We start from the raw sequence: 17077 nt of genomic DNA, 5'->3' as shown, positions 1-17077 counted from the left end.
CACTGTTAGTCTATGCCTTTGTTTTCATTTAAATTGTTTATCTTCTTACATTTGTTTTGTGATTTGATAAAACGATGGTCTATCTGCATTTTCCTTCAAATTTGACGGAGGAAGAATTAATGCTACAGACTAAATATGCCAAACTGAAAAAAAAGGTTTGTTTTTATTTGTAAATAAATAAAATTGATATTTGTTCCTTTCTGCGTATCCAGTATATATTCATATTAGCAATATAATTGGCTATGATAAGAGTTTCGCATCACAAACACATTCAACTACTTACGTTATTTTAATCTTTTTCTTTAAAATATATTTCGATTTGATACTCAGAACAATTGCTCCGGGGAACAATGTTCCTCCAAGTTTTATACATATTTTCAAAATCAAATATATTTTGGCAATCCTACAGCTTTACGTCACAAACACAACCAATTCCTTTGAGCCATTTTCCAAAAGGTATTTCATTATTCTACCTCTCCTTTTTTAAATATTGAGGTAAAAGTCTAAGGATTGTACTATATGTGTTTGCGTAGTGTAATTGTAGCCATCAGGGAGGGAACTCTCCCGAGCCTTGCTGTGCAGAAAAAGGCGCTGCAGGCCCTGAAGTCGCCGCGCCCGGAGCCGGAGAGGACGCCGCAGCTGCCCAAGCGACCGGCGGAGGCCCGGGACGCCCGCGAGGTGGCCAAGAAGCTGATCAAGTCGGGGGCCATCACGGCAATCACCAAGGCGCCCAAGCGCACCGAGCAGGCGGGCTTCAAGAGACCGCGCGGCCTGGAGAGGAAGCTGTCGGGAGCCGAGCGGACCGTGAGCGGCTACCAGCCGTTCTCCGCCACCCACCCGGAGGACGCCGAGGACAACCGGCCCAAAGTCAAGGTTCCCAACACCACTGAAACGTGTATCGTTGGTCTAAAGCCCGCCGCACACGGTACAATATTCCTTACAATATTGTAAGCTAGGAGTCGTACTGGCTCTACTACTAGTTTCTTCACTCGAATTCAAACTGGATACTAGCAGCTGTACTAGCTGGGCTACTGGTTTAGCGTAATAGACTGCGTCCTATTTTCGTTGCTTGGTGTGTTCCAATATTTAAGGAGTGTCTAATCAGAACTCACGAAAACAGCATGAGGGGTTGTTTACACTTTTAAGTGCGCATGTCGTGATAAACATGGACGGAAAGAAGTGGAATAGTGTCCAACTCCTCGTTTTAATAAATGCATACAAAGAAGAGCCTTGTGAGTATGCAGTAAAAAATGTGAATTATCATAATAAAAATTTGTTGTGGAGAATATTCTCTTCACAAAACTAGTAAGGCAGCTAGAATCGTGTGCAGCAGAAACTTGTTGCACACCTAGTGTTTCAGCTTGTAGCCTACACAGTACAGAAACCAGTAAGCATTCTAGTAAGCAAACTAGTAGAAAATATTGTACCATGTGCGGTGGGCTTAACTTAAGTTTTTTCATTGCCGCTCATGATACCGAATTGAACACCTTTGCATACATTTTCGTTCAGCCGGTGGGTCTCAAAGAGGACACGCATACCACCCGTGCTGAAAGCATTTTGAGTTAATTGTTCTGCATTACGTATCCAAGTTTTCCCTTTTATCCTGATGGCATGATCCTGTATTGAACCTGTGGTACATGATGCTTGCTGATCTTGACCAAACAAAACTTGACTTTCCTAATACAAACATTATGGCAGGGTTTGTGTGATTTTATTTTCCGTATTTAACTTAACGATCATTTTTTTTATTATTTCACAAGTTTTGGTTATATTTAGTATCTTTTGACGTAGGCTACTAAATTAAAACAGCAAGCATCATGTAATACAGGATCACTATACCCGTACAGGATTATGGTATTAACATCTAGTTTTAAAATTAGATACAAGTTATGGAACTTTAACCCATTTTGGTTGTGTAAAATATTTTTATAGGGCCTTTGGATGTATGGTTATAAAAAAGTAATGTAAATCATTTGTAACTGAAGGTTATACTAAAAAAAAGTGCAGTATCCTAATTTATTTGACAATAGACAGGTTATCAAGGTAGCCAGCATTACCTATACTGTTTACTGCAGTTAAATGGTACGCGGAGAGGATGATAGTGACATAATGACAATTCACCTTGCACTCTTTCTTAATTCCAAATAAAATATATATCTTTTACATATTTCGTTTTTTATTTAGTCCTATAATAAGTAGACAGTTTTTTTTAAGTTATACCGTATTTACTCGTGTATAGCGCGCCCTCGTGTATAGCGCGCACCACGATTTTTGCAACTAATTCCAAAGAAAAAAAAATTGAAATTTTTTTTTTCCCATAAATAAATTTTACTAACATTTTGTGGTACCTGATTATTTAAATTGATGTGTAATGATGCGTCAGGAAAATACATAAACTCTGCTGTGTAAACGGAAGATAATGAAGCCATATATCGTCACAACTGGTACGTGGAAGGAAAAAAGGGAGGGAGGCGTGCCGCGCTACGTTGCTAAGCTGGCGCGGAGAACTAGATGACTCACCGGTCGCTGCTGGGACTAGGAATGGAGGAAGCGAAGAAGGTGGCAAGGGGGGGGGGGGGAGGGAACTGGTGACAACATTCTCTCTTTCTCTCTCTCTCTTTTTACTAGCTTCTGAGCTGGCTTTCTGTAAAGGGGGGAGGTCTAAAAATAAACAAGAGACCATGATGTGCGAGCTTGCGCGTGTGCATGTGTGAAACAGAGGCCTTGTTGCTTGTGCGTATGTGTGGGGGCTGGCCAGAAACGTCACCCGTCACCCGGCAGTTAACGACTTCCACTCCTCCCCGCCCCCCCACCACCAAACTTTTTTTTTCCGTGTATAGTGCGCATCCTTATTTTTTTCCTTTACTTGAGGGGAAAAAAGGGCGCGCTATACACGAGTATATACGGTAATTGTAATGCGACTTCCAACAAGGTTGCGTTAAACGTTTAACGCTACCATGGAGAATTATTTGCATGCAATTAAAAACTATTTTTTAATGATGCCAAAGAAGTATAACTTCTCACGCGCGTACCTAAGTACACGCACCCATTTTTTTGCAAAGACATCTTATAAATTTACTCTGCTTATTTTAAATATTCAAGCCTTACTCTTTGTGTAAAAGACATCAGATGCTATACAATAGTTACATGTTTCTATCACTGTTATTTCCAAGATAATTGTAACTGAACCATGTTGATACAGTGACTGCATGTGCCAGCGAGTTATTGTGGTGTTGCAGAACCTCTACGAGAGTTTCGTGTCAGCGAGGGACCGCGAAGAGAGGGGGCTCAGCGAGAAGCGAGACGGCCGGGTGGACAAGCCCCGCCAAGGCAACACCATATTCGTCTCCGGCTACAAGATAACCGAGGACTCCCTCAAGAAGGCATTTGATTCGTGCGGGAATATCGTCAACGTGACTGTGGAGGTGGAAAAGAAGTATGCTGCAGAACTTTTTTTTTTATTTTTTTTTAAATAACATGATTACGGATTGATTAGTCACCAGAATAAATAAGATTCTGTAGTTAAGTGAGGTTGGTTGGAAAGAATATGTAATAGCAAAGACTTCATATTGTAGCCTATCCTTTATGCCTGAACACTTTGAACATATTACATAGTAATTACTTACTACTGTTAGGCCTTATCAACTGCAAGAAAAAAAAATTGATGTTAAATAAAAATGTTTTTCTTCCAAATGGTAAAATAATTATAAGTTTTGCATTAAAGTAAATTTTAGGACTTTGCTTGGTATTTAATTTAAACTACATTTGTTTATTTTTTGTTGTCTTAACATGATGATTGTATAATATTTGCAATTTAAAATTTCCAGTATGTATCCATTCTGCATTCTGATTTCACTTTCTGTTTTCAGTCGAGGCTTTGTGACGTTTGACAAAGTTGAGTCGGCAGAACGAGCCATAAGTGAGGTATGACACACTATTTCAGTTGTTATTAGGGACAAGATATTATGGTTTTATTTTTAGTCTGGTTTCATTTTTAAAAAAAAAAGATTTTGGTGTTATAGTTTATATTTTTATAAATACTGTTTTGTAATACTTACTCCACTAAAACATTGTACTTGTATGCTCTATTTTTACGATAAAATAATGTGCAATAAATTTTTCTAAAACAGATATATTCAGAACGATTAAAATAAATTGGAGAGCGTTTGTGGTTTAAAGAGATTCTAGAAGAGGTGTAGAATAAAACAAATTTTATTATTTTTTTCTGATCTATGTATTTTGGTACAGTTTTTGTCTTGGAAGTAATGACATGCCTTGAATTTGAAACATATAAAGATTACTTTTTTTGTGATTTGAATTAAGTTTTGGTTAAGTGCAGCTTATTTTCTTGATTTTACTTTATTTTGGTGCTATTGTGGTGTTTTAACTAGCACTTCGGTGTTATGTGGTGTATTGAGATGATTTTCATTGTTATTTCGGTTTTATCACAATTCACCATATAATCTTGTCCTTAGTTATACATGTTCATTTTGTTGTTGTATGAACGAGACTTTTTTTATCATGTTATGTATTTTTTTTTTTTTTTTCAAAGATAATGTTAATAGAAATTATATTTTAGTTAGTTGTATCTTGTTACAAAAAAATAATCAAATAATAGGAGAATGCAAGATTTTATTACGATATTAAGTTTTTCTATTACAAAGTTGGGATATTTCAAGCATCCATGCACGAGATTGGTTATAATTAGGTAGTATACAAGTTGGTAAGGCAACAAAAGAAGGGCCTAGTACAGTTTTAAATTTGAGTTATTGCTTGAAATGTTTTTTTTTTTAATGCCATTAAGGGCATTATCTCTTTCTCTCTATGTTTAGTTAAAAATAATCTATTTGCAACAGAATCTGCGTGATCACTTTGCTAGTAGACTTTGACACCACAAAGTTGCTGCGCATGTGAAACAACTTCTTAAAATGAACATGTAATAAAAAAAAGAAAAGTGTTTCCTTTGTGGTGGCAAACACTGCCACGGAGGTTTCAACCAGCAGTTTGTTTCGAACAAGCAGCCTGCACAGAGTGCTGTAACTACTTTCAGCTGGATGGCAGCATGGCATCCGGAGTGCCGCTGAAAGTGTCGCTGGCCAGGCGACAACCCGTCATCCAGCCAATCAACGATGCGTCTTCATCCTCCACCTGGTCCACCATCGGTAGGTGACGTTATATGAATTTTTACATGCACAATACACTAACTTGAGTACATACCGTTCAATGATACATAAAATTGGGCAATAAATTAATCAAAGGATATATCGACGATTTTGTTGGATGCTGTTCAAACGTCACGTACAATAGGATGTGCCGCAGTACAAGCTGAGTTGAAACAACTCACAGCACGATGGAAGAAAGTGGAATCGTCAGCAGCAGTCCTCGTCGGGCGTGTACGATATGATTTTTTTAGTGTGGCCTCTTGTCTTGGGATTCGAAGGAACGTTAAACTCTAATCCATTTAGGTATACATTTTACCGGAGTAGAAAAAAATGCCTCAGCTGTGAGAAGAATGTAAGTAAAGGTATAACCCGGGAGGCCCAGTGAACATCTTTGCAAATTAATTGGACTAGCTACATAAGATTCAAAAATATATATATTAAAATTAAATAGTAAAACAATATGTTTGCACAGTGGTAAAATTTTACATTTTTTTTTAATAACATTATACTATAATAATTATAATTTTGAATCAGCTCAATAAGGTTAGCGTTTATTTGTAGAAAGGATTTTCAGACTGATTTCAGTTGTTTAAGCACTATCAAATATACATACATATACTTTGTGTTGTAATATGTGTTTTAAAATGTTTCAGATGAATATTTTTGCACGTCTAACGTGCGCGGAAACTTTATAGTGTTAACATTTAATTTCAGGAAAATATTTTAATACTGACTTTCAAGTTCATAGGGAAAGAAAAGCTTATAGAGATTGGAGCAGTAGCTTATTTTAGAGCAGTACCGATACGATTCGGCGGAGACCGATTTTGCCTATATTTATTTGAATCGGCGTTTCTGCCGATTCACGATACACTTGTTAATTTTAGGCCGATATTATTGAAAAATGAAAGTTCCTGTCATAAAATAAAAATATACAAGTACCTACAATTTTCACTTTTCGTACTACAACATATTTTGAAATTGCATCATTTCTTAGCTACGTATGCCAGCATACTAATCAAACTTAAAAATCCTATATTTTAATAACGTTCTTGAATATATTGCATTGTAAATAAATATATCACCAGTAGGCTACGTTAAAGTTATATAGAACAACAATGTGCTTTATTTAGAGCATGGCTATCACTATAAAAACAGGAAATACCAATAGCTTGGACTGCAAAGAAATATTCGTAATATTGTGACGGAGACTTTTTTTAAATAACTTACGTATAGATTTAAAAATTAAATAAAAATAATAACTAAATAATATGGAACTTCACATAATGTAAATTAATTTTTCTGTTTTCCATGCAAAGCGACCACATGAAACACATTTCCATATAGGCCTAAATGTTTGGTACCGTAAATTTTCGCCGCTGTACGCGTTAAAATGGTATTGGAATTCCCGTTCTTGAATTGTAAACAAGTACAAAGTCTCGTTGCACATTTTAAATTCATTTTTTGAACTTTGTATTTTGTGAATCAATATATTTCATAGTTACCTATTATTAAATAATCTTATTTTATATAATTACTTATTTCATAACTAAATTTTCCAGCCTCCATTAGTAAATTAATGTTCCACTAAGCAACTAACGGGTCGTCAACATTAAAAACAAGCTAAAAAAAAAAAGAGTTAAAAGGAGAGGTTATGTTCCGTTTATAAACTTAAATACCTATGCATTTGCATTGCATGCTTTTCTTAGAATGAGTTATTAGGGGTATCTAGCAAAAGTATAAAAAATGTTTAACCAAAATCTGTTTTTTTTTTCCTGTATCGGTTCGGAATCCGTGAATCGGCAACAGTTATATCGGCATATCGGCAAAATTTTGTGAGTCGGTACAGCTCTAGCTTATTTGCATACATATGTTGTATGATGTTGATGTAGAATGTAAAATACTTGACTGTGTATGTTCTTAAATGAGTTGAGAAAATATCTTACTGTTTTGAAAAATTTATTGAATGATATGATGAACTTGTTGAAGAAAATTAAAGTTTGCAACTTATTTATTAATTTTTAAGAGGACTGATGGAACAGAGATATAATTTTTTTTTACCCTACTTTATTGAATTCTGCAATTCTGTATAGTGTCTTCTGTTAAATACAATTACTTTTATATTAAAATGCTTTAAGTGTAGAAATTAGTGCCTTTATAATTGAGCAAATAATAATGGTAAGTATTTGAGTTTTTTAAAATGTCTTTAATGTTTATAGTCATTGTATTACTCGATAAAGCATGAAATATTGTGTCTCTTAACTTGATGGCAGTTAGATAAATAATATTCTACGATTGTAATTTACAAGTTTTCAGTTATAATAATACCATATGTAATATATTTTAGTAAGTTAACCAAAAAAATTTACATATTATAGTGTTCATAAGATTATTTTAGCAATTTATCGTTATTTGTTATACTTCAGTTTACCATGTGTAGTTTTGTACCAAAAATACATTTCGCAATTTCTCTGTTATATATTGCGTAAATGAAATAGCCAGTGTGTTAGGTAAATTTTGATTATAAATGTAGCACTTGAAAGGCTTACGTTTCATCATTGTTCATGTGTGTTTGTTAAAAAGTGGGTGGAAAAGTGCTGGAGCAGTTAGGTGCTTGAACTATGTTCGTGTCATGCGTTTGTTCCAGCGGCGAGCCACTCGCAGAAAGGAAGCCACAAAGACAAACGGAGCATGGTCGTTTACGATGATTTCTTTTTCGGTGACGACCCAGCTGAGGCTGCAGCCAGCACTGAATGATGTGATGATAATTGATTTAAAGTTAAGCAACTTCATTCAAGGTTTTAAACTGTGTAATATTGTCATTGTGAGTCACAGGAAGGAATCAGAAATGCATTTAAGTAAAAAAAAAAAACCTATCTTATTTTGTATGAGTTTGTGTGTATTTTTGTAAGATCTCAAAGCTGTAAATAAATTATTCACTGGTATTCCGTGAAGAGAAACTTTACAAGCTACCAATTTTTTTTGCCTTGTTTTTATTCCAGTAGATTTACTAGGTTTTCAGAAAACTGTATGGCTACATTACTTTTAGTAAATGATGTTCCAGCTATCTTGGATTTTTAATTGGTTTTTTGATAACTTCAGTTCTTAAGAGATTTATCTAAATGGTTGTCTTGCCTGGGCTTATGTAACAGCTTCCCAAGCTTTTATACAATTTTAGTCTAGGTAATATGCATAATTCGACAAGCCTCGCCCTGTGGCCGCCAAGGTAAACCATCTGATTATTTCATGGCTGCAACAACTGTCGTAATAACTAATTGGAACAGTCCTTGAATGCTGACTTCAACACATAAGATGCAGTATAAAAGCTGTACCACAAGATTTTGTGTATGTTTTAAAAAACTCAAGAACATCTGGTACTTTAGAATCTGTTAGATTATAGTCTTGCTGACAGTGGAAAACATCACTGCTCAACATGGTTTAAAATATCATTAGTGTAGGAAAAGAAATATTTTAAAGGTAGCTGCATAATAGATTTCAGGGGAGGGGGGGGGCAGTGAGCCCCCTTACAAAGTGGAAAGAATATATAAAACATAAATGGTTATTAAGGTTTTTTTTGTGTAACTTCTTAGCTCTCAGTATATGGCATTAGATAGGAGTAATTTTGCGAATGGATTGTAAGTCGCATGGAAAGGATTTGTGTAACCATAATGCTGTCACCTGTGGCAGATGGCACGATCCACAAATTGCTGTTGTCAACAAGGATATAACCAACACAAAATATTCCGTAACAGGAATATGGTCAACAAAACAAAGAAAAACAAAGAAAAATGTACTAAGAGAACGAAAAAAAAAAAACCACAAATGATGACGACACAGAAATATGGAACCCAAAAAAATTCAGCACAGCGGTTGAAACGAAACAAAAACCCGACAAAACGAAAAGACGAAACAAACACAATAGTTTTCCAAAACAGAATAGAACGATAAAAAAAACCCCACAAATGATGACAGCACAAAAATATTGAACCCAAAATAATTCAGCACAACAGTTGAAACGAGACAAAAACACGACAAAATGAAAAGACGAAACCAACACAAAAGTTTTATCAAAACAGAAACAAGCGACGTTTCGGGAACTGCTATCTGCTCCCATCCTCAGGCAGAGACGCATGTGGTACGGAAACACAGATGCGACTCTAGTAATAGTTGCCTGTAGCTATATCAAAACATTGCTGTATATACTGCAGCAAGGAATTAACCTTGAGAAAAAAATGCTAAACGACATGAGAGAAGCGAGTGTATTTTGGATATTTGCCAAAAACCATTTATTATCTTTGAAAGATTTTTCGTTCTCTTAGTACATTTTTCTTTGTTTTTCTTTGTTTTGTTGACCATATTCCTGTTACGGAATATTTTGTGTTGTTTATGTCCTTGTTGACAACAGCAATTTTTTGCTTAATTTTGTGTTTTTTGTCTTTTTTGGGGTTTTATTTATTTATTTATTTTTTAGTTTTTAGTTTTTCTTCAACAGAAAAAGTTCATAGCAATGGCGTATGTCCAAAAACTTACATCAAGTCATGCACTCCCATTGCACAAATCTTTCAAAGATAATACGATCCACAAAGTTCACAAAGTCAAAGGGAAACTCTGTAGTATTAAAGTTTAATGAATTTTAACAAGATAGGCAGTAATTTAATAAAATTCCTTTGTTGAAAATCAGATCCAAAGCTGGGATTAGTATTTGCTCAAGTCTTTTTCACTTTTTATCTGAGCAGTTTCATTATATAGTTTAAAATCTGCCTGCAAATCAAATTATTCAATAGTTGACGTAGCTGCTTTAGAAGAAAATTGTAGCGGTAGGTGCGGATGTAGTTGAAAACACAATTTGAGTATATTTAGAATGCTATGCATTATTTTTTAATTGTTCTACATTAATATTTGTGTCCGAGTTTTGTATTATAGGAGTATTTGCAATATTAGAACACATGAATTGGCTCGTTACCGTGTTAAGATGTTGCACATCTCTGGCAAGTACTGTAAGACTTGCTCACTTTTTTTGTAAACAAGGAGCAAGGAGCTGTAGTTAAATAATTTCTAACTAATCCTCACAAAGTATTGTTTAAAATTTTTTTTTTTTGTAAAAGATGTTCTTTCTTTTGTTATTATATGGCACCATGGACCATTATCCCCATGAAAGAGGTTGAATAATGAAAAATGCTTCTCTCCCCTTCTGTTTTGAGCTAGATACACATGCACCCTCAGAAAGGCTTGCTAAAACACTGACAACTTAAACAATGCTGAGTCAACGAAAATTAATTTTTACAAGTGCATTATAAGCATAAACTGGTAGGTATTTTGCACAATGCAGCTAATCATGCACTAAGCAACAACCAACAAGCAACCAAACCACCATGGTTGCAGGACTGACTAATATTTTTGGAAAGCCTTCTTTTCACAAACGAGAGAGCCACACCCGAAGTTCATGATCACTTTTTTTTTCCCGTTCTATCTCATTGTATAAACCGGTGTGGCATTAAATTTTGTGGTCGATTAGGATAGGTTAGCTACATTATAAATACTTTAAAACATTGTGGATGGTTGGTTATATTAGGTAAGAATAGCTACATTAAAAATACTGTAAAATCATTTTATGGTTGCTTAGCAAATAACTTTTTAAATGTAGCTATCCAGGGCTAGGAAACCGTTTAAATGATTTCACAGTATCTTTAATGTAGCTATCCTATCCAAATCAATTCGTCGACAATGTTTTAAAGTATTTATAATGTAGCTAACATAACCTCATTGACCATTAGTTATCATGAGCTTCAATGAACAAAAAAAAAAAACCGAAATTGCAAACGATCGGGCGATTGGCTCTCACGTCTGTGAAAAGAAGGTTTCCCAATATATTTAGCGTACTAGAATAAAATATTTCTGGTACGTGTACCATAGTACACACGTATTCTGGTAGATCCACGAGATACCTGGTACGTGTGGTAGTACTGGGCGGTGCTTCCGCTACGAGTGCGCACGAACACGGACGATATGACACGAACTCTCAGCGTTGTCTGGTTGTCTTCTGTTTTTTGTTTTACGTTAGCCACGAGTTGGCGGTGTACTATTAGTAATTGTGCGTCTGTAGCAGTGCCTGAAAGAATACGGGGACGGGTTGAATAAGTTACCATGCCTTGATGCGACTGATATATGTGAGTAATATTTGACTGTTATTTAATTAGTGACGTTCATTGAAAGTGTATATTTTTTATCTCTGTAACTTTTTGTTTTGTTTGCTAACAGGTAGTTGAGTCGTGCTGTCACATGCGTGTGTGCTGCTGACTGAATAAATAAATACAGTAGGATGTCGGAAGATAAAGATTATGGTGAGTTATAGTTAAAAATTATTAGATAATCTAAGTTTGTAGTAACTTAGTGGTGTAATTTCTTTCTCGTCTGCCTCGAAATAATATTATGTTACCGCCGCGATAGCCAATGCGGCACGCTGATTTAGCAAGGAATGTGTGTCCGCTCTCTACTCCCAGCATTACAAATAATGTACGGTAACAAATTGTGAGACGTTCAAAGTTCATAAAAATTTTTACTTCAAACGCTGCATATTTTTTTTCTTCGTTGTACCTTTATATGGCTGCGATTTTGCGATCAGCGGCGCTTGAAAACACGCAACTGCGTAGTCTCAGATGACACTTAGTTACAACTTACTGTTGACACGAGCTTAGTAGTTAATGTACCTACTTACAGAGGTGAATGTTGTCCAGTTACCCTAATAACGAGTGAGGTTTGCAAGGGTGACAGTCCCTCTGGAGTTTTTAATTGAGGGTACATATATTTATGTTTACCTGATTACTTAAAGTCTTGTGTTAATTTTTTCTTCCATGAAAAGTTGTATGAAACTTTCAAAGTTCATTATTAAAGATCATGAGTTTGTAAATATTGCAAGGTCAATGTCTGACTTATTTAATGAATGTTTTGCAACTGCATCCTCTCTGCACTATAGCCCGTCCCGAAAAGTATTCCTGAAGGCTCCCTGGAAGATCGTGTTTGTCATGGATTTGTGTTAACGCATCCATTCCCGGGAGGTTAGCTTCACTCACTTCCCCAGGAAAAAAGCTTGTCGTTAAATAGCTGCATTGTATGTTTGTACAAACACAGGCTTTGTTAGCGTGAGCCGACCTTTCACCACTTCTGCAACCAATCCCGTAACTAGATGTAGGCGTTTGTGTTACCGTTAGCAGTAGGTAATCAAGTTGCTGTAATGGGTTAAAAAAAAAAAAAAAAAAAAAAAAAAAAATGGGTAGAGTAGGCTATTAGTTTAATAGACATAATTTTAAAGTGAATGTGAAGCCAGTGGTAAATACTTAGCCACATATCGGGTTTGCGAATTCCAATCGGTTATATTCAAGTAAGCCGATGGCAGCTTACACGCGTCAACTTGTGAATAGTACCCTCATTCCTCGAGTATCTGCCGTGCGTATCAAATTGTGGAAGTATGGCCTGGTAGTAAAATATGCGATTAAATAATTTGTTTATTTACCTATCCCCTAAACTGTGAGTTATGGATAGGGCCGCAACTAGAGTCTCTGGCACCCGGGGCATGAATGGATTCATGCGGCCCCCCCCCCCCCCCTCTTTGTTTGCACATACCACACCAATAAAGCGGGGGGCCCTCCCACGGAAAAATGGTGCTATTTAAGCATTTTCCATACCTACATGTAACAGTTTCTGTGCTACTGTACCTTCCATGCATGAACCCACTATGTCCATAAAGTAGTCCGTGTAATCACTAGACTTGTTCATTCAATATGTTGAGACGTTATATTGTAAATCAGATTAGACATTCCTAGCATGCAAGTTAAAAAAACGTTTTACCAGTTGTAGGAATTACAATGCAAGCGATTTCGGCGCCCCCCACAGCTTTGCGCCCGAGGCGTATGCCCCGCTTGCTCCCCCGTAGTTGCGGCCCTGGTTATGGGTGATTAATCTCAACCAAAATCTTTATGCAGTTGCTACGATTTTGTAGGAGTTAGTGATATCCCCCCCCCCCCCAACCCAATCTTACGTGGGGGGGGGGGGGGGTGTTAACGCCGGACCTTCGCCACACTTTGTCGATCAGGATCGTATTCCGGGCGGAAACGGGGCGGAGGCTGTCTGTGGTTTTTCCTGGACCACTTCCACTACCTCGAATCCAACATTTGTCACGTTTGTGACCGCGTACTTCCCCACACATTTCTCGAGGCCTGGGGTATATAAGAGTGGATGGGCTCCTCGGTTTAGAGCTAAAATCACAGTTTTTGAACCACAGAATACATGACTGCTAATATAGCAACAGTGCCCATTTATGTATTTATATAATTCACATATTTTAAAACCCTCTTCGCTGACTACTCGAGCAAAGCCGTGTTTAAACCCACGCAAATGTCCAACACTCAGCTAACGCAAGAACACTAGGGTCGTTTATAAAAAAAAAACGAAAGCCGCCAGACGTCACCAACCATACAAATGAAATCGTGATACATATAATAAAATAAGAACATTATTGCCTTTTATACACTTTAAAGTCTGAAGCTTTAAAAGTTTTCCGAACTCTTCACTTCCAATGCAGAGAGTGGAAACGCAGGCCTAAACGTAATTATTTAACTTTTTGAGTTATGCGCAGTTTGTAATCCGGGCCTAAAGACATTCCGTGCCTGCTGCTGCCAGTTTAATGGTTCTACAGACCCCAGTTAATGCGTTTAACATCTGGCTATGTCGTTTAGTGACAAACTTGAAGGAAGGGCTGTTTGTGGGGGGGGGGGGGGGGGGGGAGAGAGTGTTGGTGGGTGTTAAGCTGGGTGCACAATAGTTGAAAAAATAACAGTAGGTCGTGCGCAAAAATTGTCCAGATATTACAGTGCGCTGGTTTAATTCAAGCTTTAAAAATTAATTAATTATATTATAAAAATGTCACTAGTGATTTATGTAATTAAAAAAATTAAAAATGTTACATAAACTAAATTAATTTATATTTTGAAAAACTGTGTCCACACATTTCTGGTTTGATGTCACTAGATAAACATTAGTTAATATAGTTATCCACTAGAATCAACAGATGTCGGATACATTGCAAAATTTCATTGGCTAAAATTAACAGAAAAATTCCAGTTGTGAACCCAACCTTATGACGACGTGTTCTAATGACGCGCCGCGCCGTGCTTCCACTGGAGGAAATGCTCGGCCCAAGACACTAAAGTTGCAGTTTCCATTGGCTTCAGTAACGGAGGGAAGGTGTTTTAGAATATCGACCCCAGTGTAAAATTACGTGAATTAAAATTGTCATATTGTCATGTAATAGCCAACTTCTACTTTCGGCGTGGAAAGTTGGAATCCTGTAGTCCATTTTACTAAAGTCTGCGAGTTGAGCAGTGTTTTCCCAAGTATTACATAATGCATGCCAGCGTCGCGGTGTAAACAAACAAGTTTTAGGAATTCCCGTTAATAAGTTACGCAAGACGTCAAAAAAGCAACACAAGTATTTCCCCAAATTTCAGCTTCTTGCGTTTCAGCGTGTGTATTTGCTGTATACATGTAAAGCCTCATTTGAGCATGCGTTTGAATCGCGATGCAAGTGGCGAGGTGAATTATGTAGACGGCACGCTCGTCATGTCGCACCGGGAAAGGGTTTTAGACAGGTTGAAAAGTCTGGACGAGGCGAAAGTTTTTACACGGTCGTTGTTGAGTTCGCGACGTGTTTTATTATTATTATTTTATTATATTTTGGAGGGAAAAAAATGGAGTGGGTGTTATAATTTTTTTTAATTGTACCAAGGTTTGGAGATTGTTATCGATACTTATCGAGTGCTTAGTCGATGACGCGACGGTACAACGACAATGTCCACGTCGTCCACGCGGGGGACGCACCACAACGCCGAATACCATAACGCCGAATGCCAAATTGACTACAACGCCTACAGCTAGAAAACTACTGTGTACCACAACGCCGAAAAATGTCATTGCAGGACTACCACAAAGGTTAGGTTAGGTAAAGTTAGCACACAAATTCATTCAGTTGTTTTTTCCATTTTGCTCCTGTGGCCCCCCTTCCACGCAGCAACATTTTTCGGCGTTACTGTATTTCGGCGTTGTGGTACACAGTAGTTTTCTAGCTGTCGGCGTTGCGGTAAATTTGGCATTCGGCGTTATGGTATTCGGCGTTATGGTATTCGGCGTAATTGTACGTTCGGCGTTGTGATAACGACCCCGTCCACGCGCCTCGACTTAGTGGACGGAACACTCGACGCGTGTTCATAACGGTCACTCACGTGTGGGGACGAATGCGCGTATGCTGGCGAGTGGCGAGGTGAACCATGAGTATGAATGCGTAAACCAAAGGCGGATCCATCCAGAATGCGGCTCAGGGAGGGGCTAAATAATTTTTCTAATAAATTTTAGTTTAGTTTATTTAGAATTGAAATACCGAACAGTAAGTTTAGTATGGTCTAATTAGCTTACTGCTCTATTTAACAGTGGGTTGGAAGCTGAATAATAATTTTGTAGCTCTTATTTAGTCGTGTGCATTTGATTTCTGGTTCAAAAACTTCCTATTATATATAGCCCTGCAGTAAAATACTACTTCAGTAATTTTGGAAAACTATGATTAGGAAAATCAAAAATTATTCATTGTTCAGGGAGGGGGGGGGGGTGCATGCCGCTATGCCCCCCCCCCCCCCTTTTCTGGATCCGCCAATGGTGTAAACTGTAAACCCGTAGTGATTTATCACGAAAAACTTTTAAGTTGCGGAAGTTGTGTGTTTGAAATGCTACTGTTTTGTTTTTATTCAATATGTAACGTTTTCATTTGTTAGGCTTTCGCACAGAGAAAATAAACCACACTTAAATAATACAAATATTTGATATTTCACACGTTATCAAAAGGAGTTCAGGAAGAAATTTTGTTTCTACAGTTTTAAAACTACCATGTTTTTGTGTTGGTGACGTTTTAGCCAATTTCGTGCTTTTTGATCGTTGTTTTCTTGCGTTGGTTGCGTTTTGTGTCCTTACGACCTAGCATAGTTTGTAATCCCAACCTTGGACGTCGCGTTTTTTAATGCCTGCGTTCTAGGTTGTTTTGATAGGTGGATTGAATTTGTGCGGACTGGTCGGTATTTTTTATTTTTCCAGCGCAAGTTACACACTTGGACACGTGACCGCTTTACCTCGTGTGGTTCACTGTTGTCGCTTGTGCAGGTATAACAAACACCTGCGCGAAACCAATACTGGCCAGCTATGTACTACCAACAAAGGCAAGCTTGCTACAAATAGCCTAGTGGCATGTGTGTGTGTATGTATATGTGTGTGTATGTATGTATGTGTGTATATATATATATAGACATACATACATACATACACACACATATAGGTACATATTACACGCTTTAGTTCGTTGGGGGATTTGAAGACTGTCTGAATATTTGGTGGGTAAATACCTATTTTGTGTTTTACGTATTTTTAAATAAATAAAATCATTTATTGACACGTTTATAAAACATGGAGTCTTTATATTTGGCAGGAATATTCGCACGTCCAACTGACTAAAATATGCTAATTTTGATGATTGTAGATGCCTCATAAGCATAGTAAAAATAATTAAGGATTGAATTTAAAAAATCTAATTTATAACTACATTTAAGTTCTAACTAATGATGCTACGATAAATCATAATGGAACAAACATTATCTAACAACATTTTTCACTTCTATTAAGAAATTGTAGCACTGAGTAACCAAGTAGCCTTTTCTACTGTCGCGTTTCTTCAGGCAGATTTGATCATGTATTCAGTTAGATATCGTAACGTCTGGACGCATCACTTTTTTAATTTTTGTTTGTATCAAAGCATTTTCATCTGGCATTAAATATTTCTCGTATTATAAATTTTTAACTTTTAATTCGATTATGTTTGTTTGATT

The 17077-nt window shown here is 36.8% G+C and overlaps 2 protein-coding genes across 3 annotated transcripts in view; both read left to right on the top strand.

The window, feature by feature from the left end:
• The first annotated feature begins 4 nt into the window (after window positions 1–4).
• On the top strand, window positions 5–8127 carry LOC134533234 (negative elongation factor E). The gene is made up of 6 exons (XM_063370644.1): window positions 5–155; window positions 583–873; window positions 3240–3436; window positions 3870–3924; window positions 5051–5162; window positions 7807–8127. The coding sequence occupies exons 1-6, from the start codon at window positions 75–77 to the stop codon at window positions 7914–7916; spliced, it is 846 nt and encodes a 281-aa protein (XP_063226714.1). The 5' UTR covers window positions 5–74; the 3' UTR covers window positions 7917–8127.
• Window positions 8128–11137: 3010 nt separating this feature from the next.
• The window catches only part of LOC134533215 (choline transporter-like 2), a 75918-nt gene continuing 69978 nt past the window's right edge, over window positions 11138–17077 (top strand). The window contains exons 1-2 of one of the 2 annotated variants that reach the window (XM_063370611.1): window positions 11138–11326; window positions 11418–11500. In XM_063370611.1, coding sequence (XP_063226681.1) covers window positions 11479–11500 — 22 coding nt within the window. In that variant the 5' untranslated portion in view covers window positions 11138–11326; window positions 11418–11478. The remainder of the gene's footprint in view (window positions 11327–11417; window positions 11501–17077) is intronic. The other variant, XM_063370619.1, reaches the window with a different exon arrangement.

This window comes from Bacillus rossius, chromosome 1 (genome assembly GCF_032445375.1).
Source record: "Bacillus rossius redtenbacheri isolate Brsri chromosome 1, Brsri_v3, whole genome shotgun sequence".
Lineage (NCBI taxonomy): Eukaryota > Metazoa > Arthropoda > Insecta > Phasmatodea > Bacillidae > Bacillus > Bacillus rossius.
Note: the sequence above shows the minus strand (reverse complement) of the source record. Positions and strands in the feature narration are given on the sequence as shown.